Raw genomic sequence first — 27078 nt, forward strand, 5'->3', positions numbered from 1 at the left:
GAGGCCAGGTCAGTTAATTCAAAAATACCCTGATATTTGATTCTTTTTTTTTTAAGTTCTTTCAATGAATAATTCTACTACAACATACTAGAAGTTTAAACGTTCGAATCAAGTCTGATGACATGCAGATGCAAATAACTTTAGCTAAACTTGAAATTAAACTGGGACAGCATTAGAATACTGAAAAGTCAGATGATACATTTCAAATTGGCATGAAAGCCTGGGTCCTCAATATTAGGGACGAACACTTAGAAATTTGCTGTGCATTGAAGGTTGCGGCTTCAAATAAAATATCCCGAGATGCATCAACCAAACTCTCTTAGACTTTTGACAAATCACAAATAACCATAAACTATAAACACAGTAATCAACCCGAAGGTCGGTTTGGTAGGTGATGGTAGGGTTCACCCAGTACTAAGCCCGATGGCTTGTGATATTCACACATCAGGGTAGGGGGGCCAGTTCCTTTCCCTGTGCCGGTTATAGTTTCCCAGGAAGATCTGGTACCTGAAAAATCACATAGCTTGGGTGGAGGTGCAGGAGCCCAGGGTGCCTTGCCCAGGAATCGAACCCCGTCCCCTCCAGTCAGCAGTCCAACACTCTACCCCCTGGACTCCCACGACCCAAAACACAAATATCATCCAAAAAAAAAGCTGAGTTACAGATAACTAATGGAGCACTCACCTTCCACTTTTGTTTTCCTTATCCATTTCCTTGTCAGGAACCCCCTCCTTCATAATGGAACACAGACTGGTCACAGGCTGCACCCCTGACGAATTAGAAGGCGAAAGTATCCCAGAGCCACCAGTTGAACAAGGAGCCATTGAACCACCAATGGACACCATTGTCGAACTACCTGCTGATGGTGCCATTGTGGTTGTGTTGTTGCCTTCCGTGTTCGTTTGGGACACAGACACACTTGTAGAGGGAATGGGAGAGGGCTCACGGGGGATTATGGAATTTGACATGCTATCCGAGACGCTATGTTCACGTTCCCTCTCCTGCTGTTGTCTCTGTTCTCGCAACTCACGCTGCTGCTGCTCACGTTGCAATGCAGCCACAGACTGTCTGGTGGTGACACCAGTTGTGCCGGGGTCACCAGCACCACCAGCTCCCCCAGCTAGACCTGCACCAGCGCCCCCACCAACAGCAGCCGTGGGCTTTTGAGGGTTTCTGGAAGCTCTAGTCCTTTGTCTAGACTTCCTCAGTAGCTGCTTGTAACCCTCTGTTTTCTTTAAGAGGTAGTAATGCTGGACACAGTCGCACACACTTTTACGTTCGAGGTAAGAAGCAATAAGACCAAAGTTCTTCGGATGCTGGAGATATTTTTCACGAAATATCTCCCGCTCCTGATCAGTCCAAACATTGAGCAGCTGTCGCTCCTTATATTCTGCTACAAAGTCCTCTATGAGTCCATTGTTATTCTGGTAAGTCAACTTTCGCTGTTTTGCATCCAAGAGTATGGGAGGTATGACTGCATACGATCGCATCTTTTTATCCTCCATCTGTAAATAATGCAACAAAAAATCATTCTTTCACATGTAACACAACATGATAACATTCAGATTTAATACAAGCACTCATTTAAAGGCTTCATAATGAATCAATAAAATAGATGATTTGCAACAGAAATGAGCAAATCTAAAACTACAAAAATAAAAATCCACAAAACTAAAACAGTTTAAGGACTTTCTAACAAGTAACATACTTACTATAAGTGATTAGAACGATAATCGAATATAAGTATATCACGACTAACTGACAAAACGTTTCATCATTGAAACTATTATTCTTCGGGTAACTCAAAATTGCTCATTTGTACAGTATCAAAGCATTGAAAGAGTAGGACCAAAACATTTCCAAAAACTACCTCCCTACAAACAATATCGGTAACCACCCTATCAAGATTTCCTTAAGATGAGGTCTAATAATGCGTGCTTCATAAATTAATCTGTTACGTAATGATTTGCTTTATGCATATTAATTGGAGAGGGTTGCTTAAGGAAGAGAAATAACCAGAGTCTCTCTCAACCTTTAAGAGTACAATAATTCAAATCAGTTGATTACTATCTTTAAGAAGCTAATTAAAGTTTTAATTTAACCCTCAATTTCAATAGAAAATACAGAGTAAAAAATGTTCACAACAAGATTAAAGAACATGAATGCTAAACAACCGACTCTCTGATCCCCATGTTTACATGACAGCATATAAATTGGAATGTACAAAAAAAAATAATTTTGTCTAACTTGAATTCTAAGAAAAGCCATAGAAAAATGATGCACAATAGCTAATTACATATAAATAAATTTGTCTATCATGTGCTACTCCACCACCAAAAATTAGTAAATTCAATTCGCATATAAAAAAATACCTCCTGTGCAACATGAAAAAAATTGTAATTTGAAATGGTCGCCATTCAATAACAGGGAGCAAAAGTCAATTATATTTGCACAGTTTCTGGTAAATAGGTGGCTATCATATGAACTTTATCTAGATAAAAATGGAGAGTTTTAATTTTGAAAAACCATTTGCCAAAAAGAAATAATGAAATATGACAATCATACTTAATTTTTAAAATTTAAGTCTTAAAACAAGCTCCCTCTCCCTCTGGATCAAATATTTACAAATTATGAGGTGGTTGTCAGAACTAGAATGGAAACCAAAGTTAGAGCTTTTTGTTGCGCAATGATTTGAAGGGAATATTTGCAAAATTGAATTTTTAATATCAAATATTAGATATTTGATAGTGAGGTCCTCTGATTTTTCCCTTAAGTAAGTTCAATATTTGCACCTAAAAATCCAGATGTTATCTCCATGAAAATCGATAAAATTATGACTGCCATCTACTCCTCTAAGTAATAATAAATAATGCCTATCAAACGGGTAAAGCAAAAAATAACTAAATTGACTGCCATTTGGGCACATGTAGCCAAGATTAAATATTATTCATAACTTGTATTGAAACTACCCTGCCATCTCGTTAATATCTTCCTTGAGGAAATTTTAATTCCTAAACAGTAGGGACAGGGCTACAAATACAAGCCTACCATATGTCTCAACATCAACAGAAAAACAACAGATTCATAAATTTAGTATGATCTTATCTACAAATGAATATAAAAAGAAAAAATGGAACAGGAGGTACTGGAAAATATCGGTTCGATCAGCAGAAGAAAGTAAAACTTAATCTTTTGCAGAGTTGATTTGAAGGCACTCATCTGAGTTAAGAATTGTTACTTAGCTTGGATACTAGGCATGAAAACAAGCAGTCCTAATGTAGCTTTAGAATGCATCACAACATGAATATGGCTAAAGCACAAAAATGTAAATGTGCACTTGCTTTTGATTGAGAGGCTGAGAGAAAAATCACTTTTATATTAAGTAAAATTGAAAATTAAAAAAAAAACAAGAGAAAACAGTAAAGACTGAGAAAATATCCACAATAAATTAAACATAAGTTGATAAATATCAAGTGAATTTGAAACAGTTCAACTTAAGAAAAATTGGAAGGAATGATGCCGCCGGTAAGTGTAACAAAACTGTTTTATGAACAAAAGAATAAAAGAAAAAGGTTTCACTAACATTAATAGAAGGCAACAATGCAATTGGATAAGAGGGGGCCTGATTTATGGATGGTCACTTATGTAACAATTTATGTAACCTCTTAAAAAAATTCCCTTAAAAAATATTCATCTTTAATCATAAACACCAGCTGGATATGGTTTGGCATGATGAAAATTCAATATGGTGCATGGTTTTGTACAGTTGGGAGACATTAAAGCATGAGTATATTAAAGGCTTTTGAGATATGGGCATTGAGGAGAATTAAAAAAAATGGAATAGATGGAGGTATTTCTAGGCCCAGGGGAAGAAAGAGATGGGTGCAGCAAGAAATTCAGATATGGTATGAATAGCAGATGCCGGAAATTGAAATTGAGTGGCAATGGAATATTAGAGAATGAGATAGTGAAATGTAAAGTAAGTAAATAAAGTAAGTAAGAGGAGGAAAACATACAGAATGATGAATGGAAGGAAGGTAGGTATACATGTACAATATATGGGCTCAAGGGATGGTTTATTGTAATGTAGGTTTTTACCATCATGTTAACATGAGGGGACATTGAAATTTAACAGTAGTTAGTTTCTATGACCATCGGAAATGTAATTGCTAGCTGCACATTACACTATGATGATAAAACACCAGCAAAGCTACTTTCAACGTAATTCCAGGAAATAATTGCTATAAAATGAATTATAATATATCTCGTATTATTAAAACTTTACCCACTGCTACCAAAATGGACACTAGAAGGATTTTGTTTCAGGCTAATGTTTTCCTGAAGTGGAGGATGTTAGGAGAAGATGCACATGAATGTGTGTGTCGCTGAACAAACAGAAGAATCAATTCTTTTATATTATGAGGGAGATTCCAAAGAAACTGCGGGAGATGCCGCAACAGTAACTTTTAACGGAGTCATCCGCTAATGTGTATTTCAATACAACAATTTCAGAATGTAAAAATCATTCGCTAATGTGTATTTCAATACAACAATTTCAGAATGTAAAAATCATTCGCCTTGACTGGGATCCCAGTCAAGGCAAATGATTTTTACACACTGAAATTGTTGCATTGTTATGAGGGAGATTGCTGTATCACTTTTTGCACCCCCTGAATACAACCCCGGCCACTCAATCACTCTCGGATTGGCATAATTTATTTGCTTTTGGTATTTATACTGAGTACTTGATTTGATCAAAACATTTTTCTCTATTTGACATTACATGGTACCAATTAATTCATTTGAACACCTATAATGCTTTTATCAAGTTTTTCAGAATCACATCACTGCATTGCAATAGTACCCTTTTACAAATTCTAGAAACGTGCCTTATTGAATAATGTCAACTAATTTAAAAGCTAAAACAAATCCACTGATCTCTTAAAATAGTTTGAAGAAAATATCCCAACAAATAATACAAGAATGAACATGTAATATGACAGATACCATGACTTGTCATCAATATTTAATGCAACCGCAAACATAATAGGTATTAAGTACTTGGAAAAACAATTTTCTGCAGTGTAGACACATCCTGTATTCATTAGTTATTTATCGTCACAAGATTAATTAGGGCTAATAAAATGATCTTGTCTCAGTCTATGGCAAAATGACCACTTTCATGGTACCAGAACAATGGGTAGCCAAGCAAGTTCAAATGATGTAATGTTAATATGTATGTGATGAGGTAATGCTTAAACATACAATACTTCTGTCAAATGAATAATTTTCCTAAACTGGATATCTGACATTAATGCATCACATTTGGTTTAATTTAAATTCCAGCCAACAACAGGATGATTGGAAGGGCAAATACATGTCTTGTAGATGCCCAAAAGTTAATAAATAGCCACAATAGCAAAAAAGTAATGATACCTAAGAAGCATTTATCTTGTATTTTGATTTGAAGTTAATTAGTATTGTAAAAATTAAAAATACTGCTATTAAAAATACTTTTATTACAAATATTGCAGTCATTAATCAAAAATATTTTTAAAGATCAATGGGAGTTCAAAATCTGCCAAATCCTCAAAAAGGAAACTTCTCTCAACAACAAAATAATACACAAAGAGGCCTAAAGTGAAGACTTCATTCTACGTTGATCCCTTATCGGTGGCCCATATTGTGTGTAAAGGGGGGAGGTGGGAGGAAGAGGCATTAACTATGGAACAGGGGGATGGAGTAACAGAAAGCATGACGTCACATGGACAAAATAAAGTTTTTATGACGAAGACAAAAGAAACCCATTTATTAATTATGTTAATAGTTCCTAGTGTAGATATCCTCATTTCACCAGAAACATAATCAATAATGGCTCATATTTTACATTATAGTTGGGAACAGGGTATCAATATTAGGAGGTTTATACTTATATATGCCCACTCAGGGTTTATTTTGTAATCATCTTCCCTAAAAGATGCCATGACTATTAGTACATTTAAATCCGAGTAAAAAGCATTATTAAAGGCAAAAAATTACATGAATGAAGCATAATTTTTAAATGATAACGAAAAGATTTAAAATCACTCGTTTTTACTTCATTATGTGCTTTCATACTTGTCTTATGTTTTTTAATTCATGAAAAATAACAAGACTATTAGGAAATAATTACAATTGGACAAAACTGCAAGGACTATTATGCATTTCATGAATTGTATTTGTGTCAACATATATCAGTATTTTTTTTACTTTTCTGATTCTTGATGTAGTAAATGTCAACACAGAATGAATAAATATATTATTATTATAGTTGGTGGCCATGTTTCATTCAACAGGCAATAAATGAACAGAAATATGCAAGCCATATAACTGTGAATATCTCATTTTATATATGAAATAAAGCTTATATCTGTTAGCCAGAGCATAGGTTTTTTTGTAACTGTTTCTTGCTTTGCAACAATACTACCAGTTTGGTTACACACAGGTTTTCACAGAGGGACACATAGGTATCACCTACTGTTTCCTGCTTTCCCTGCACATCTTGTAATACATTTTGTAATTTGACATTAAAGGGTAGATGAAGGCATAAAAAGATGAGTAAATGCCCACAGAAAGGTTACTAATAATGTGTAAAGAAAAAAAAATAATTTGTACTTCTCTATGATAGCCAAAATGGAAGTCTATAAAAGTGTATTTCTCCTCACAAAAACATATGGTAGTAATGCTTGCTATCCCAGTATAAGGATGTCAACAAAATCAAGGAGGCATGAGGTAACAGAAGTGTTTTTATTAAAAACGGAAGAGATGAGGCTCCCCATTCTGGCAGTGAATCAAGGAATTGAGAAGTTTACAAGGAAAGGGCAGTATAGAAGAAACTAGTCAAAGTGAAGGGATGGTTCCTTTCATAGCCTAAACCAAGGTTCTTCTGACTGTCCCTAACCATGATGGAATGTATGCATAATAATTCTGTATTGTTTAATCACCCATTATTCCTCACTATAATTGACTGTGGATTCCTAATAGAATTGGGGGTAAAATACAAGCATATTCTTCACTCTCTTCCTTTTTTCATTCAGCCAAGCCAAGATAAGCCAGGTTACACCAGGCTACATTCCAGGCTACAAGGCAGGCTACATTCTGCCCTATCTTGCATTATTCTTTTACCTCCATCATATCTACAGGTAGAAAATTTCAAACTACAATATCCAACACTATACAGATCTGTGAAACAGGTAAATCTTTAAAAAATAGTTAATACACAATTCAAGTTTGGCAATGACAATTACCTCTTGCTCCTGTAAGCCATCCATTATCTCCTCAAGGTCTGCCTCACTCTTGATCCTAGCGCCTACCCTGTTGAACCTCTCTTTGTCTTCCCGTTGCTTTCTCAACTCTGGGAATACCTTCTCAAAAAACTCTCTGCTCTTTGCCTCCTTTGCTTTCCGCTTTGCCGAAGACTCAATCTTCTCCACTTTCCTGAGCCACTCCTGCATGAGCCGAGAGTACGTTGCTGTCATGTACTTCTCTCTGCCCTCTCTGTCACTATGCTTGCGTTTGAAATGCTCCATGAGACGCTTTTTGAATGTAATATGCCTGAAAAAGTAGATGAAATTCAATTAGTGCAACAAAAGCCAAATAAATCCCACAGAAAAATATTACATGCTATATATCTATACAAAATATAATCATGGTGGTTCCCCCAGCAGTATAAAACTTCTGTCCATTTAAAGAAGGAATAAATTAGTAGACTGTGCAATAAATACGCGAACTGGTGCAATCTGGCGGCCATGAGGTGGACTAGAGCCCCGCCCACTAGCAGCACTAGTTGCCTGAGACCCAATGAGCCATCTGTGCTTGGCAGATTGTCATGCCGAGCGTATGGTGCCAGTTGAGTTAGTTTCTGCTATCCTTGTTTTTACTCGTTTGTTTAAAATGGCAATTGACAAAATCACGGAGCAACAAATCAACATCAAGTTTTTTGGTGAAGTTCCGTAAGAGTTATCAAGAAATTACTGAAATGCAGACAGCAGTTTACGGTGATAATGCTCTGAAGAAAACATCAGTTTTCAAGTGGATTAAGCATTTTAAAGAAGGCTGACAAGATGCCAGGGATGATGCAGGACTGGAACGACCTTCAACCGCCTGTGTTGACGACATCATTGATCGTGCGCGGTTCCTTGTCCTTACCGATCGTCGAAAAACCATCTGAATGATAGCTGATGAACTGAATTTAGGAAAATCAACAGTGCACACTATTTTAACCGAACATTTGGGTTTAAAAAAAATGGGGGAAAAATCCTGCCCACGCAGCTGAAGTTCAGCATTGATTGTTTCCCAGTTTCTGGCAAAAAATTCAATCACCATCCTTGATCATCCTCCTAATTTGCCAGATCTCGCCCCTTGCAACTTTACCCTATTCTCAAAACACAAACATGTGATGAGGGGACATCACTGGGAAGATGTGGACACAATTAAGCAAGAAATGACAAAAAACTAAAAAGCCTAACTGTCAGCGACTTAGATTAGAGGAACTTAAAACAGTGAAAAAAGATGGAATAAGTGCATAGCAATGAATGGAGAGTACTTTGAAGGGGACAAAATTGATGTAGATGAAATTTTGAAAAATAAAGTTTTTAATAGCCTCAGTTCTCGTCTTTATTGGATGGACCTAATATTTCTGGATTGAGGAAATGGTTCTCTGCAGTTTTATCAGTAACTGATGCAGCCATTATTGATTTTAGCTCCTCCCCTAGCAGCCCTGCGCTAGTGCAGTGTATGTCTATTGGAAAAGCCCTCTGCAATTGCATGCCACATGTACAACCCTCTCATTCTTCTTAACCCCAAATGCTCATCTACATTCACAAGCATACTTCTCTCAAGTAACAACTCAAAGTGAAAGGGGTTGAAAACTCAAAATGAATCAGTCCTATATCTCAACAGTAGAAAAATTCCCACTCTTATCACCTAGGACAACAGTATGTTATTATTACTTAGATGGAAAATTCAGAAATATCAGTACTGATAGGCTTCAGGATGTATAAATAAGAAGGAAAAACCAAGCTCTCTATAATAATTACATCGCCAGTCAAGGGTACATGAATCTAACTCTCGCTCCTCAGAATAATGTAAACACAAAAAATATGTCTTTCACTTTTAAATCATTTTCTTGTCACTACAAACATGAGTGGTTTAGAATTTATGACTTATTATGTGTTCCACTTCTATCTTATATGAATCAAGTAAGAAATATATCATATATTTTTACGGAGCAACATAATAATACAGGACTTTCAAACCCGTGGCAGCCCACTGTGGCAATGACCATTGGATGAAGTTCAATGCTAAGACTTCCCATAGTTGTTTCTCATAATTTCATTCAATTATTAGAAATCTTTCACTTAATACGAATGATATAAACAAGCTGACCATTTATGCTTTTCAAAATTTGGATTGGACTACTTTATTTTTGCTCATTACATGTGACTTGATTTCTTGAAGATATTTTCTCTACTTTTGGCTTCACTTTCCAAAGATCCACAATAAAACATGCATGAGAGAGGACCGAAACCATTAACCACTGGGTTGGCAGCCCACCACACTGCCCATTATATAACTTGGGATGATTGAAATGATCCACAATCTACTAATCTTCAAATGCACTCTTAAAACTGCAAGACACCAAAAAAAGTAATCAAAAGATATTTACCTTCTTTTGTTTTCATGGTACACTGGTGTGTCCGATGGCTGATTGTAGAGTGGCTGAAATTGGAATGTAAACTTCTTTAAATCAGACAGTTGAGCCAAATGTGCAAGGAAGAATACTAATTATATCCTCTATAAAATGATAAATACTAATTAACATATTTAATAAGTACAGAACTATTTTACTCCCCTCACAGAAGCACGAGGAACTAATGTATCATATTCCTTAGTTAACCAAAGATTCCCTATACCAATCAATTACTACTGAATACTGTTATTTTATTATTCTTCTTCTTATTTCTTTTCTGTCATTATTATGGTGGCAATTACTTTAAAACTGCGAATATCTTCACATCCTTCTTAATAAAAAAAACCTTGGATTCAAAAGTTATTTTATTAACACCAATGATTCATAGCATTTGTGAGAGAGAATTTGGTAAAGTATATTCAACATGAGTTCAATTACTTTTGAAGAACATATTAATGACAAAAAAAAGGATTATCTACTTTGACTATTATTGTTAACCTCCAAAACTCCAGCCGTGTAGGGCATCAGCCAATGAACTAAATGGGATTCATTATTTGGTATTTAAAAGATCTAAAATTTTTCTCTAACATCAACTTATAACATTTTACTTGTCTTTTATTTATTCTGTTGTCATGTGCTAAAATTCTTATGACCTTAACATTAAATACTCTAAAACAAATGACAGTTAAAGTACAAATATATTTATGAAGTACTTCAACAAATTGGTCAATTAAATTAGATGCAACATCATTTGAAAAAGTCTCTTAAAAGCAGAACCAATTTTAAATTACCAATTCACAACTTATGGAAACCATAAAGCCCACAATGAGTAATATTTTCATGAAATGTAAATTTAAGCTCCCATAAAATGTAAATATGAAGAAGTTTAACTCTTTCCCATTCATCTGAATTCCTTTCCTCTGGTGCATTCAGCGAAGGACTTCCACCCAATTTTCAAAATTAACATTGTAAATGATCTCAATTAAAGACTAAAAACCACCCATATTAATATGAATTATGTACTTGAATTGCTTAGAATTTTCATTGAACACTCAGTTACAATTTAAATTTCTAAACCAATTTGTCTTAACTATCTTAATTACAATCATATACTCACCAGATCAACTTTTGGTCCCAGCTTGTCAAGCAGGATGTGAGCTTCCAGAGCCCTTTTCTAAAAAAGAATAGGATTAACAATCAGAGAAAAAGAAATATTTGGAATTAAGAAAAGAAAAATTTCCCAATGTCGAAATTGTATTTCGTTCAAAAGATAGCTTCCCATAGTTAATTCATGTGAAATAAGATACTTATTTAGGAAATACATTTTGCAAATTAGAATGCATAAAACAATTTTATAAATCTCTTCTTATGCGAAATTACAGTATTTTTAATTAGCTTCAGCAAAAAAAGATCTAATGAGACACTTTAAAAGAGACCGTTGAAAATTTTTCAGATTCAAAGGACATAAATTTAATCTAAATGAATCACAAACTGGGAATGAAATAAATCCAAGGCATCAACTGCCTACTGTTTGAGATTGAATCTTGTTTTTTTCTCATTCCACATCCAAATTGGAACTACGGAAAAAGGACGAATAAGGACAGCATTACAAAGAACATTAATTGCATGATGATGGGATAACTGATAAAAGAGAGACCAAAGGGACATCATTTAGTCTTGAGACACTGATTGAGATATCACAGTAGTATTAAAAATATAAAATATTTTTAGCTGTATGGTCAATCGAAAGCCCACCAGGCCAATTAAAAGGTTCTAGAAGCTTGCTTTCACTCCAGATAAATAGTCATACCAATGAAATTAATGATTACTACAAAATTTGATTATGAAAAATGAAAATATCAAGAAAGGTTTGACACTATGTTTTCGTCACAAGTGTACACTTTCAGTGTGATGAAGGTAATTTGCATTTATTTTTAAAGATTAATACTGGTTTTACCTAAGGCAATCATCATATTCGAAAGTGGCAGTGAAATTTAAGCTTGATTAGAAAGGAATAATCCTTCTCATTAATGATGGAAGAATAATGTAAATAAAATGAAATCTCTAATTACATGTTTCCATGTGAAAAAAAACTCGATGACAAGCCAATAAGCCTGTTAGGTTTAATTACCCTATTATCAGCATAAATGTTCTGAGCTAAACTCTGATGCTTGGGCTGGGCTATTTCTTCCTCTTCCTTCTTAACCACGGGCTTGCTAGCAACCTCCTCCAGTTCTTGCTGAAAATTGAAACCATAACTAAGTGAATGATGACAAAGGAAACATCAAGAATAATTTTATCAACTTTAAGAAGTAGTAGTGCTTTGTGTTTCAGCAGAGCACAGAGTTTAAGACATATCTTTCCCTTTGGTTTGACTCATATTATAGGATGAATACAATTTTTTCTGGGTTGAACTAAGACCACAACATTTACAGTAAATTCTTGATTATCCATTTTGAAGATTATCTGTTTTATGGTTTATCCGTGCAGTTCCTCCTTCCCAGCACCTCAAAATTGTAATAAAATTGAAATTGTGAAGATGATTAAATACTTGTCAATTTCACAGCATCAAAAGTTGCCCATAGTATTTGATGTTTTAATTAAAACATTTTCGTGCTGTCCACACTTTCCCATTGTCATTTCCCTAGCATTCATTTGCCCTGGGAATCCCTTACTCCCTTCTGAGGCAATCAAATATACAGAGTTTTACTAGGCAACAAATAAGTCATTAACTATCTCTACACTTCATTATTTTATATGACATCAAATGACAAACATGAATCTGTATCAGCGATCCTTTTTAAAAATGTGCCCTTCACCAGTCATTTGTTTTCTTCCCGGCTACGTGATTGGTTCAACTTTTCTGTTTTTCAATTGTTTTATGGTTTAGTGTTGTAAATCTATTTTTCCACCGAAATAAAATTACTGAAAATGGAAAAAAATGTACTTCCCATTGCTGAACCGCTCAAACTAACCACATGGAATGAAAAAGGAGTTTCCATGTGCATTTATGTGTATGTAATATCATATATATATAAACCATAAACACCGTAATCAACCCGAGGGTCGGTTTGGTAGGTGATGGTAGAGTTCACCCATTACTAAGCCCGACGGCATGTGAAATTCACACATCAAGGTAGGGGGGCCAGTTCCTTTCCCTGTGCCGGTTATGGTTTCCCAGGAAGATCTGGTACCCAAAAAATCACATAGCTTTGGTGGAGCTACAGGTGCCCAGAGACTTGCCCGGGAATCGAACCCGGGACCCTCCGGTCAGTAGTCCAACGCTCTATCCCCTGGAATACCCCGATCCATATATATATTTATTTATATATATATAGCCAATTATATAGTGACAACAACATTTTCCATCTATTTTGGTTATCCATGTTTTTCAATTATCTGTGCATCACTATGCAGCCATTAGCACGGATAATCAAAAGTTTACAGTAATTCACCTCCAGAGTTTACCATTGCCACCTCAATTTCACTTAAACATTCTGGATCCTTGAACAGCTCACAACTACTATTCTGAATCAATTTAAATCTGCACAATATGCAAGTGCTGGGACCCTGGCCACAATTTTCTCATCACAAATGACTCAGAATAGTGATCAGGGTTGCCAGCATGATGTGCTGCACTTTCATCCAGAATTACTCTTCATGTGTATATATGCCAAGCGTCGACTTAAGAAACCCCAAATGTCAACCACAACCTTGTATTAAACATTTATTTCACCTCAGATTTTATACACTCAAGCCTCAATAACAACTACAGTTATTGCAATTGATTTTCATTTAAATAAGATTTCATTTCATCACATTTTCATTCAGAATTATTAATAAAGTCAAATAAATTTGTCCTTCCGAATGATTTATTGCACAAAAGATTCCATTCAATATCATCGTTGGCCATCCTTTTGAGGTTACACATTTAGTAACGAAACAGCTGATATAAAAACTGCCTCCATCCAGCACCATTAAAAAAATAAGAGTATATGGCACTTCCACTTAAATTTTGAGATGATTAACAACTTACACAAAGGAAAGGGCATTGCAGCCCTTTGTTAAATAAAAATTGGCCAATACAGCACTTCTCAATCACTTTGTTTCGAGATACATCACAGCAAAATTTTAGATGTACCTGTCTAATACAATCACTCAACAAGTGCGTAAGAAATAAAAAAATTGCATTGCTTACAATTAAAGAATAAGTGAAGAATTTTCAACATAAAAAACTCTGCATCATATAATTTGATATGACAAGCCTTAAGAAAAATATTTCTTTTGCTGCCTCTTCAAACATCAGATAGTTGTCTCATTAAAAATATATGCAAAGTGATAGCCATTTATTCAGGAATGGTAAATATTAGTGCGGCCCCCAGACAGTAAATTATATCCATGCAGCATGCCCATTACTCTTGACAGAACCCAATTTGTAAAGGGGAAGCAACAAATAACGGAAGGTGGAGAAAAGCCATTTCATCTCAGCTTACCTGTTTCTTCTTGAGCTTCTGGATCTGGGATTCTGCTTTGGCGATCTCCCGATCCACCTTTCCAATCTGCTGCAGGAGGTCATCTTTAGTGGAGCGAAATGTCGAGTCCTCCTGGAGGGAATCCGGGGGCAAGGTTGGGGAAATGGCCTCCACCTGTGGCGTGTACGCTGGCTCCTGAAACAATGGAACTCACTCATAAACCTGGCCATATATTTAAATCCCAAAAATCAAATTACCACTATCATTCACGGGCAAGGATTACCAACCCCCCAAAAGTCTGAGTACATGAACTCAATTACTCTGGCAATGAAAATTGACTTTCGTCTAACTTCACCCATTAAAGCAAGACAACTATTTACTTTCAGTGAACTTTTTTAGTCCAGCACATAACTTTTCCTTGCAAGGATTCATCATGTAGCAATGATACAGGTTCAAATGTGCATATCTGACGTGGTTGAACAAAGTCAAATGAGCTCACTCCATCCAGAGTCATGTTTTAAAATGCTAAGTTGCTGCCTGAATGGCTTAAGAACGGTCTAGTTCAGATGATTTCAAACAATGCACCCGAGTATAGCATTCCCACCAAGTCCCAAATAAGACTGAGAGTGCGAATTAAAAATACATGAAATTCATGGATTCCTTCCTTTCATTTCTGGCCATGCCACGTCAAATAAGTGTAGACCATCAAAACACACGGAAGGACTTCTTGCACATATCATCTCTACCATTTCTATAAGCCTAAAAAAATATGTCTCTGGCTGTTGCCAGAAAATTATCCAAAAAATTCCCTCGCAAACAAAAACAACGCATATCTGAGCAGGGTTGATGAAGCCATCTTTTATTGAAAGGATCTAAAAATTAATGTAACGGGGAAAATAATGTGACGTAAAACATTTTCTTCAACTTGAGCTTTTTCTAAATGAACAAATGAGGAAATCAGATTGTGAGAGAATGAATACGACAATGAATCTTTAGGATTGAATTTTCTACTATAAACTTAAGAGGGAAATAACCCAAGGAAATACTATTTAAGGACCAAATGCTGACTACCTACAGATATTTTCAGGGAATAAAGGGAGTAATTTATCAAATGGAGCACCGGCGTTTCCCTTTCTTCTGCATTCCCTACATGTAAATGCGAATTGATGAGAAAGGTATCTACTGATATTGCCAAAAAATAGAGCATGATTGTGTAAAACAAATAATGCCTATTTTCCCTGTAGGTGGCAAATGTGTAATTCCACTATTTAAACCTATCTAGAACATGCATTCGTTTACCGAGATATTTCTTAACCCTGAGTAATATTAAGCGTCCATTGAATATTTCATAGTTCAACAAAATTAAAACATGTACGTGAATGTCTAACTGTATACTTCATTGCATAACACTTCCAACCATTATTATTATTATTAGGAAGAATGTACTCTGGGAAAACAAAACTATTGTCAACGGCTGACTGATGGCAACAATGGGGAGTTCAGAAAGTAGAATAGTAAATTCCCTCCAAGAGAAACTACATAAATAAAACTTTTCGTTAAAAGAAATAAGCTGTTCCCATGGAGGGGTATTTTTCATTTTAAAAATCTGTTCCTCAAAAAAAATTTTTTTTCTATCTTCCTCAACCATGAGGAAAAGGCTACAAACTAAGAAGAGAGGGGTTGGGGAGGGAGAAGACAAGGTCGACGAGGTGGACGGACCACGTGGGTTGACGACATAGTCGACCCACGCCTACCCCCCCTCATCGAGGTTCAACCATCGGCCCCCCACCCCACTCCCCCTTCGTCAAGCGCACACACAAACACGCACACACAAACACGCACGCACGCTTACACGATCGCCTACTACGACTCTGACCAAGGTGCGGACCGCTCGCGGAGGGGGAGGGTGTCACGCGGGCCCTTCCTACACCCGCCGCCCCCCTCCAAAGGCCGAGAAGAGGAGGGGAATGGAGGTGAAGGGGTTGGGCGAGCCCTCGTTCGCCGAGGGAGTGTACGCAGACAAGACAGTGCACCGTCGGTCATCGTCCCACAAAAACGGAGAAAGGGAAGGGAGGGAAGGAAGGGGGGAAGGCAAAGCAGACCAACGCATCATCCTGCCCAGGATCGAAACGAGTCTCTCTCTCTCTGAAAGACGCGATAAACCCACCCACACACCACTCCACAGCACAGGGGAGCTCGACGCTAACATAGCACACGTCCTCACAATAGCGAGCGTAAATCGGAATGGCTGAATTTCCACACTAGCAAAACTTTACCCGACTTTCTCACACCTGGCATCCAAGGTTTCAAGGCAAGAATGTCGACGAGGTCGCAAACGTGTTTCTCCAACTGTCTAATGGTTGTGGTCTATCGTTTAAGTTGTCGTGGTTCATTCGCCTGGATCTTGAATTAATCGAAACTTCCCCTTCTTACTTTCCAGTTCTGCACGACCTGTCTTGGTATGGTGGAGGTCTATCGTCTAAGTGGTTGTGGTTCCTTTCTATTCCCTTCTTATTATTATATCCTGGAGCTTTCATAGTGGGTGAAATTAACAACACTTGTTTGGAACGAAGTTCTCCGCTATCATGCTTTGGCACGTATTTTCGGAGATTTTTAGTTCATGTTTTCAAACCCCTTTTCTGACCCTTTTAACACTCTCCATCCATCTCCCTTACCCATAACGGCTGGTGCTTGTATCCCCTGCCACACACCTTTTTGGTAGATTTCAGGGTATTTAGGTAGAGGTGATTTGTATAGCACTAGCGCCAGAACTTTATCAGCGCATTCAGAAGTACTTCTACGTATGCGGGTGATTGTCCAAACCATCAGGCATGAAGAGAAACGCTATCGCAACGTACAAAAAAAACAACATTCGCATCATAATCGTCCGGAAAAAAGCTCTTGAGAGAGGTGTGGGGAGGGGGGGGTAATCCTCCCTCCCCCATTACCTTCCCCTTGGTACGTGCTGGCACGTAGTTGGATGTTATTTAACCACATTTTAAAGGAATGAAAGTCAAATAGAATCACGAAATTACCCACTGCCATGTTCTAGCGAAGGGAACTGGATTTTGATAATAATAGACCACAATTAAAACTAACTTCTATTCGCGAAGGGTAATTATGCAACAATTCATAAATATTTCACCTCGCTCTTCAGAAATCCATTGAAATTCAAGAGTCCAAACCGTCTGGTGGTTAAATCCCGACCGAATTCGGAACATAAATATTCTATCCGGCTTTACAAAGCAACAATTTCAGAGCGTAAAAATCATTCGCCTTAACCGGAATCAAGGGGGCCCCATCCTCCCTTCCATCCCGGTCAAGGCGAATGATTTTTACATTCCTAAATTGTTGCATTGTAATGCATACCCGGATGACTCCATCAAAGGTTATTGCTGTGGCATCTCCCGCAGTTTCTTGGAATTCTGTCCGGCTGCCACTTGGAATGTCTTCCACGGATATTGAGATTCTTTTGTCCCTTATGACGACCACGATAATACACGTTGCCGTAAAGTTGGCACCTCCCGTGTGGAAGGAAACCGTGCACCACGCGGCCAGCCCCTCACTCTCCTTCCTCCACGCACCTACTCTCCCACATCCCTCCCATCCTCCCTCCTCCCCAAGCTACTACCTCATTTCGCCTCACCTGTAAAGAGGGTCACCGAGGCGATGTTGCCGCGTTTTCCCCGACCGGAAAAGGTCTTTATAGAGAGAAACCGCACATGGTCACGAGGCAACGTCGGCGACGGGTAATGAAACTAAAAGGAAGAGGAGGTGACGCGTGAGTAGAGAGCGTGGGGCAGGGGAAGGAGGAAGTGCCGGGCGAGTGGGAGGAGGGTTTTGCGGCGGACGGGGGGGGGTGTATGTGAGGGGGAAGGGAGTTGCGTGGGTTTCAGGGAGTTCATGAAGGGTTCATGGAAAGAAGACGTACTAAAAGAACGTACGCGGGGAGCATGACAGTGAGTGAGTGCAACGAGGGAGAAGGTGGAAAGGGGGGGGGAAGCATCCGACCGTCGGGGAGTGTCTCAGTGTGTGTCGGTCAAACGAGGAAGAAAAAGAAAATTTAAGATTTTTTTCCTCTTCGCAGTGAGAACAGCAATAAGTAAAGAAAAATAAAGCCGCGGAGACCAAACCGACAAAGAGAGAGGAGAGGTGAGTGCAAATACAAAACACTGTACTCCCGAGGTGCGTATTGCAAAGGGAGACGAAGAACCCAACGCAGGGGGAAAAAATCCCCTTCGACCACGTCATTGACGGCAACTGAAAAATTCCACGGGAGATTTGCAAAAGGAATTTAAAAAAATTCACACGAGAGGCTCAAAGGCTACTTATTTCCCCCGCTGCGATGTTTTTCGCAGATTCGATTCTGCAGCAAACCGAATTGCGGGGGATGGCATGTCGTGGTTCAACATGTTTCAGGCCAAACATTAAACATTACAGATACGGTTTTCATACCGACTAGACTTTAAAAAATCAGAACAAGAAATATGCTTTAACAATTCTGCGTAGAGCCCATTTCGCTTAGATTAACTACGCTTGAGTGAGTAGTGAAATCAATCAATAGATTTGCATCAAAGTGCTTACATTAACATATTAATGCCATGTTAACACTGTAGTCGACTTGTTCGCGTTTACGGATTGATAGGCCAAATGATGGCCCTTAAAATCTAAACACGTTTTAAATTCGTACACCGAAACCCAAATCTATTCACCTGCCCATCTTCTCCACGTATACATATACGGTATGCATGAAGAAAGGTAAACGTGAAACTCAAGGGCGTTTCGGGACGTGGAGGCTAGTCCTTCATCAGCAGACGAGGATTGACGGGCCCTCAAAGCCCACGAGGCGTCCACGAGTTTTATGTTGAATCCTCCTCCACTTTCCTCAAGCAAATTGATTTTAAATGATAAACAGGTAATATTTGGGTAAATTACAAAGTTTTTTATGCATATACTAAACACACAAACACAAATATATAAATTCACACGCATGTTTTGGAATATCCTCGGGGAAAAACACTGCTCCCCTACTTCACGCAATAACAAACATTTTCATTTCAAAAAAATCACTTCAATACCTACTAAAAACTTCCAATAATCGAAATTTAACAGAGGGCAACTAAGGCAGACATTACATCATTTTTGCGGACTCCCCTAAAACCCAGATAGCTATCATTCGGTTCAACAACCCCTGCTAGAAAAGTAAATTAAAACAATTATTTTCCTGGTACTCGACTTCTTAATTAACACTCGAATGCAATAAGGGAGAGGGGGAATTTTTCCCTAGAAATTGGCGAATTAAAAGATCCTTCTTGCGAACTAAGTAGCACGTTCTCTGGTGCAAAAATTGTTTCACATTTTAGCGATGTAATAAATCAAGGAAGAGCGAAACAAGCAAGGAGGTATGGGGGAGGGCGGACGATTGCCAGTTGGAAGAGGACTCTTTCGTACGAAGACAAGGCGGATCAAGGGGTTGGGGCGAGTGGGGCGTTGGCTCTTCGGCCGAAAGATCAAGAGATAGGGAGCGCCAAGAAGGAAGTTGGCTTTGGGTGGCATTAATTCGTTATCGAAATAACCCGCAGTTCAAGCAGCGCCGTTGCCAAAGTTATCCACCTCCACACGCACTTCGGCTTTTCCTCCTCATCCTCACAACCTCTCTCCGTCTTCAAATAAGCCATTTTTTTCGGCGCTTCGCACTTAAACGAATCGTCGGAAAAGTATCATACGGTTTATCCACTCGTGAGATTCGCAATGCGCAATTTGTCTTAGTATGTAGCGTCAGTTCCGATTTTCGCACATCGATGCAGCACAATTCAGGCAAATTTCAAACGTTAGTGTAGAGGGGATAAAAATAAAAAAGGAAAAATTAATGGTAGTAGATCGGGTGAGACAACACTGGGGGGGGAAGGCTGGCATTCTCCGACGCCACTGCGTACGCAAGCGGGAATAGGTCACGCGAATAGCTCCCCCATCCTCTCCCTCCTTCCCCCCGCCGGCCAAGGGGAGATGAAAAATAAGGCATAAAATCTACAAGGGGAAAAAAACGAGATTGCTCAGGATGTGGCCTTGCCCGACAAAAGCGTCAGCTATGACATTAACCTTCGGAACGCCTCGAAAGGGAATGAGCAGACCGTCGCTGGAAATCGACGGGAGTGGAAACAAAAGAGATGCCAAAAACAAGAACGGACAACTTCAGTGGCTTCTCCTTGATCATAAATATTCCGCGCTAAAAGCTGACGAAAGTGTCGGACTCTACTATATTCTAATTAATGTTAATCTTTTCATTTGCGGGAGCATGAATTCCGACCGCGTTTCGATGAAATGTCATGCAAACGAACACGACCCGTTCAAACACGCTCAGAAAGAGCGATATATGCAGCATCATCTACACTTATTCGTTCGAAAACCTTGACCGGAAGACCGGCACCCAGCACACACGCACTGAAGAAATCTTAAACAGAAGGACGACCTCACGGTGAAGGGGTGGGGTGGGGAAGGGTGTTGCGACAAGTTCAAAATCAAGGATCCCCAAAAATGCCACCTGAGGCCGCGACTGAAAATGACAGCCCTCCGTCGCACACCTCGGGAGTGCCGCGATAAAACTTCACCGTCAGCCACTCGCGCGGGGCAAAACAAATTGGATGCCGTGCGATGCGAAGAAGCCATATGCAGGTGGTGTGCCACTTCGGGCTGGAGGGGCATAAACGCGGTAAGTCACCCGCCACACGCCATGACACATACGATAACATCAAATGAATTTTGAATCAATACATGGCTTTCATAAATTACGGTATAACGATATGGTTCAAACACGAAATTGGATTCCTCGACTAAGGTTTCCACATAACAGAATCAGAACGACTATTGAACATGAAAAACCATAAACACAGTAATCAACCCGAATGTCGGGAGTTCACCCAGTACTAAACTCTACACGGCGTGTGAAATTCGCACATCGAGGTACGGGGGCCAGTGCCTTTCCCTGAGCCGGTTATGGTTTCCCAGCAAGATATGGTCCCCGAAAAAATCACACAGCATGGGTGGAGCTCAGGGTGCCCAGAGACGCTTGCCCGGAAATCGGACCCGGTCCCTCCGGTCAGGAGTCCAACGCTCAACCCCTGGTCTTCCGCGACCCATGTACTGTGTAACAATATTATTTTCAAATTTTAATAATTGATCGCGAGAAAAATATACTTCGCCTATCATAAATTAGTCTTATCTTCTGCTAGACTACCGAGGGTATCTGTGCCATCAAGATTTATTTATCAAAAATCTTGTTTCTAAATACGACAGCGTCAGTATCATCAGAACTTGGCGATTGGACGAAGGGTAACTTCACCCTCTCCACAAAAGTGGCGCATGACGTCGGCATAAGGGCAATTCCACATCTCTGAAGTTCGTATCTTGCAACAACTTGGAAAATAAGTGTTGAAAGAATCACGGCCTTTCTTCATTCAATCGACAACTCCACGCAAAAATTCCCTTCGTCCTGTAAACCTCGCGAAGTTAATACGATATATCAGCGCACCCGATCGGTCATGGAAGAGAGTAGGTGGAGGGGGTGAGGGGTCCCACCCGATCCCAAGAGCGCTTTATTCTTAGTTCTGGACACTACACGCTCGGGAAAGTTCGCAACCCCCTACCGCAGCCGCAATTCGGTTGGAATCGATATCCTCAGGGTTGAATACCTACCCTGGGGGGGTGGGGGTCGTATGGGACGTAGAAGAGAAGCTTTTGAACTCCTTGGGCCAAACTGAGACAGACAACAAGCGTCCACTGCCCCACCTCCGCCCGTCCGCCCGCGATGAGACGCTGAGCTGAGAGTGTCGTAGGCGCTTAAAACGAGATCGCGGGGAGAAAGAGTCAAATGGGAGAGCGATGAGTGAGGATTGCATTAGGAAAGGGGTGGGGAAGGTTAAATGAATGTAGGGATTGAAGAGTAGGGGTGAGGTGGAAGGAGTTGACGATGACGTAGGGAGGGGGAAGGGGGTGGGCGAGAAGGGAGTGCGGCCCCCTCCGACGGCGGGGCGCGTTCACTCGCGTTCCTCCGCGGCAGAGGACATTCAAGGTCAGGCCTGACACGACGAGACGTGACGGCAGCCTTCCTCTCCCTCCCGTCCTGCGCGAGGAGATCCTCCGCCCGTTCACTCACTGACGAGGGCCAAGAAAGGAAGAATGCAAAGAGGGGCGGGGAGGGAGACACGGAGGCCTCCCTCCGCCAGCAAGAGTCCTAAGCGATTGTTACTCCTCTCATGCCCTTATAACGAAGTTTCAGCGCCGCACTGACGTCGCCCATTTCTCCGCGACAAAGGCTTCTTTTGTTTTGCCACCTCCCCGCCCCGGCTTCCCTTCCTCCGAAGAACCTTTCCCACCAGAAGGATATCCCGGGAGAGAGAGGTCCGTGCACCCGAAATCCTTCGCTGGGTACCGAGCCAAACAAAAATGAAAAACCATCGCATGCCCAGGAAAGGAATTTGCGAACGCGCGCTCGGAGAATAATGGACCTGGTTTCGGCTCTTTGTCGTGCGTGTATAATTTCGGGCAGTGATTCAAGCCTTGGAAGAAAAAGCAACCTTGTTTAAAAAAATTACTAATTATGAGAGTTGATCTTTAAAAAATAATTCAACGATGTGTTAAATTTGACCATTTCGACGGTTGAAACTTAATTAATTTAAGTGATCCCCAGAGAATAGCCAAGGAGACCTTTCGAATTTGAGTAGCTCTTTTCGATAAAGATAAAGGCTAGGTTAAATATATATTAAAATAGGAGCTAAAACTAGAGCAGGTGGAACAGTTCACCTACCTAGGAAGTGTTCTGGACTAATAGGTCGAAGTAGCACGGGCATAAGAAGAAGAATTACGTTAGGCAAAGAATCTTCCAAAAGGATGAGGGAATTATTAGTAGAGTTGTTCAGAAAACACTCATGAAAATTTTGATATGGAGCGTGACTTTGTCCTGCGCGGAAACATGGTCGTTGAGGCTGGATGGTAGGAGTAGATTGGAGGCTTTTGAAATGTCTGTGTGCAGGAGGATGGAAAAGGTTAAGTAAACTGAAAGGTAGACAAACGAGGAAGTGCTAGGAATGGTGGGGGAGGAAAGAGGTTTGTGGGGAAAAATCAAAATGAGGCATGGGAGATGGATTCAGATCATTCTATTGGCAATGTGGTGCTGAAGACTGTGACTGAGGGGAGAATGTTAGGCAATCGAAGAATGGGGCAGGAATAAGACAGGGATGACGTCGGATGGGATGAAGGGAGGAAGGAGGTATGCAGAATTGAAGAGGAGCCTATTGTAGTGTTGGATGCCATGTCGTGCTTTAGGTAATTAACGTTATACCGTTGCGTAGCTTGCTTCCGTCCCAAAGCTACCTTAACCGGTAGATTACCAATAGATAGCGGAAAAACCAGTTATTTCATTATCATGAATATCCCTGATTGACCTCCGCAACAGCTAAATACATCAATTCGCTACTTCCAAAATGTAGAATGTTCCATATTAGCACCGACTGTAGCAATGTAGAATGTATTAGAGCGTAGCAAGACCTAGTTGACATCTCATTCCGCCACGTGGTCACGTCCTGATACACCAAATTTTCGAGAGTTACGGCAAAATGTGTTACAGCGGTCATACCTCATGTAACTGCAATATTAATAACTGACATTTGGGAAAAAATGTTACCTATTCACGAAAAAATAGCCCTCCGAAACTAGTAGGAATCTACTTCCGGATCCGACCTAGCACCTGAAACCCCAATTACACGACATCTGACTCCAAAAGCGACGCAAGGAATGGGAACAACGACTGTCGAAGCGACCACCACGAAGTCTTCTTCTTCAGGGGGGAAGAGATGCATACGCTTCAAAATATGAGAATTATGTGGGTTACACTTTAATGAAATTTTTTCGTCAGCTCCGTCCATTCCGTGAGATCACAGTGAAGAAGGTAAGTGGAAAGGAAGAGTATTGAACGGCTTGAACGCGTCTTCCCTTCCTTTCAGGAAAACGCGCGAGGAAGGTGGGACAAAAGCGGGGTAGAGGATGGCGGGGCGGGGACAGAAGGGGGGGGTAGGTGGATACATGAACACACAAACACACACACAATGGGAGTAGGAGTAAGGGATAAGAGTGAGTGGGTGTGTGTGTCAAGACGGAACGAGAGTGTGGGAGGCGGGGAGGGTGCGGAGTGCCCGTGGAGGGGGTGAGTGGGAGGGGGGAGGGGAGAGTGGGCATTGTTGTGAGCCGGACAATGGAAGCGTCGCATTTGGCGAGAGGGGGAGGGCGCAGCGTGGGAGAAAGAGAGAGAGAGGGCTCTTCGGCCAAGGGGTGGGTGGGTGCGGGGTGGAGTGCTGGAATGAAGGAGGGACGTGGGAGAGACATATGCCGGGACGGGGGAGGGGGAGAATGGGAGGTCGAAGAACGCGCGGCGCGGAGGGGGGCGGGGTGACCAAACAAATACGCGAGCAAGCGAAACGTCTCCGCACAAACCGAGCACCACTCTCGAATGTCGGGAGATTTTTCACGAGCACGGCGCGATGCGAGCGTTCTTACAGAGGGAGGTCTTCTTCGTGAATTATGAAGTGGGCAGTGGAGGGAAGTGGAAAGTTCGTCTCGGGGCTGGCTGGGAGGTTGCCTGGGAGAGGCATTCCGGCCAAATTATTGTCACAAGGTTGAGACATTAACAGATCGCCCATGAGAACAACCTACTCCTTGACCGCCAACTATGAGAAGCATTGTCCGTTGGCTTTTGGTTTCCAGATTTAGGACCACTATGTGTAACAGTCCGCAATTCAAAGTCGAGTGTTGTTGTTTTCGAGCGGTGCAATACAAAGAATGGGATCCAGCAACAGTTTATAACCATTTAATACTCTAGCAGTAACGTGGAATTGACCATTTATTTCAATAAGGATTCATGTAGGATAAATTCAGCCTTAATTCAATTGGGATTTCAGTCGAGGAGAGGAGACCCGTCGACGCACACTATTTCCGTTTGCATCTATCGAAGGCAGAATTGTGCGACATTAAAAATTGATAATCCATGTTTCGGCACGACGACATCTAGGAGACGCCACTCGCCCGGCGTAATCTTACTTAAATGAGTAATGCGTGTCAAATTTAAACAAAATACGATTGCAGCTCTCAGCAGAGATGCGAAAAATACAGGACGGAGGGACGTGGGGATGGCGATGGGAAGGAACGCCGAGTGCCAGACTTAAGCAGCGAACCGCGAGGGAAAGCACACGGCGTCGGTGGCGACGGGAGGGGGGCATTGCACCCGAGAAGGAATTGCTTTCACGTCTCTGGGCGCCGTCTGAAAAATGTTTCCTTAACGAAGGACTACTCCGCCTTAAGTGGACGCCGCGGAGAGGGAGTAATTCACTCGAAAGCACGCCTTAAAACGACAAACGTGATTAAAGCTGCACGGGCGTAGAGATCTGCCCACGAAGGAGGCGGGCGTTGGGGGGGAAGAGACGTAAGGAGTTCCTTAAGAAACATGAAAGACGAGGAGATAGATTATCGAGGGGTCGGGTGGTCACGAAAATAGATAAAACACATCATTTGGGCCAATTGATGCCAATCCGTTTCTTTATTTTTACTTTTTTTTTAACCGGTGCTTATCAACCGTTGGTTCTGAGGTGTAAATCACAACAGAAGTTTTAGCCTTAATTTTAATGACGAGACGAGAGAAATACGGCTCCTCGAATTGGTCGATGCCGCCACTGTTAATAATTCAGTCGAACGATCGCATCAGAGGAGATTGCATTCACATCTACATGCTACCCTGTGAGCCATGAGCAAGCAAAATTAAATGAGGGTATGATGATCTTTCGAGGAGGGAGGACTTGAGTGTCTTGTACTCTCCATCACCCGCATGACTACATCCATGTCTGTGCCCGTCTGGAGTAATGAATAGCATTGTCTGCAGAACAACCGCATTCAATACTTTCTAAAAAAAAGTATTGGCTACTCACGATGACAGGCAATATCTCAAAGGAGGTACGAAGAATCACCTAACGCAATTATTGCAAGAGTAAAAACCTTTCGAAACAATCAGCTGAATATAATCATTCCTTGAACTCCAACACTTCCTTCATTATGCTTACCAGCCTTCTCCTAATTTAATACTTCATAATTTTCATTTAATTTAAGCACATTTCCTGTCGCGTTTTTCGGAGACACCTTTCCTTACATTTTCTGTCTTCATCTTGCATCACCAAAGCCAATAGTTACAATACCTACTCTACATTAAATTAAGGGAATAAAAACTTAATATCTTAAATGAGTTCAGTTACATCGACAATATGTGACGAACTTTAAGAGAAGGATATCAATGTGGATAAATAAGCATAGAAGTAATCATAAAAGTAATACGTATAGCAGTAATTAGGACTTTTTCTTTCCTCTATCAAATATTTCCACAGAGAGGTTCGCATGCGCTCTTCAGGAAACTCCTTTACTGAGGCGCAGATGGTTTTAAAATGATCTAGTCTTTAGAAGCGACTTGAATGATAAAGAGCTACATTCAGGCAGTCAAATACCACTGGACACTGAATTGAACACAACCGATTACAACCAATTATACGTTGCATAAGGTGAGAATCAAAACTAGCCAATAACTAAACTCCTATGTTCATCATTAATATAGGCTTCCCCTTTCACCCATATTCCTTGTTTTCCAGCGCACATTCTCGAAACGGTTTTAATGGCGAGGTGCACTATCACAATTTAACTGAAACGACGGCAGCGAAATCCTATCAGGGCGGGGGGGAGGGGAGGGAACAAGCCCTCTTGCCCCACCATCACTCCCGGCGACCCTAACACCTGGCAACATAAAATCACATCAAAAGGGCAATTATCAATTCGAGGATTTTTCTCGAA

At 40.3% G+C, this 27078-nt stretch overlaps 1 protein-coding gene across 1 annotated transcript in view; it reads right to left on the minus strand.

Annotated features, from left to right (window-relative positions):
• The window catches only part of LOC139693503 (nuclear receptor corepressor 1-like), a 154225-nt gene that overhangs the window by 97506 nt on the left and 29641 nt on the right, over positions 1–27078 (minus strand). Inside the window, exons 2-7 of the mRNA XM_071591687.1 lie at positions 14224–14397; positions 11862–11969; positions 10848–10904; positions 9707–9759; positions 7287–7593; positions 685–1505 (exon numbers count right to left, since the gene is read on the minus strand). Coding sequence (XP_071447788.1) covers positions 685–1505; positions 7287–7593; positions 9707–9759; positions 10848–10904; positions 11862–11969; positions 14224–14397 — 1520 coding nt within the window. The remainder of the gene's footprint in view (positions 1–684; positions 1506–7286; positions 7594–9706; positions 9760–10847; positions 10905–11861; positions 11970–14223; positions 14398–27078) is intronic.

Source organism: Hetaerina americana, unplaced genomic scaffold (assembly GCF_022747635.1).
Source record: "Hetaerina americana unplaced genomic scaffold, ioHetAmer1.1.p SCAF_5, whole genome shotgun sequence".
NCBI lineage: Eukaryota > Metazoa > Arthropoda > Insecta > Odonata > Calopterygidae > Hetaerina > Hetaerina americana.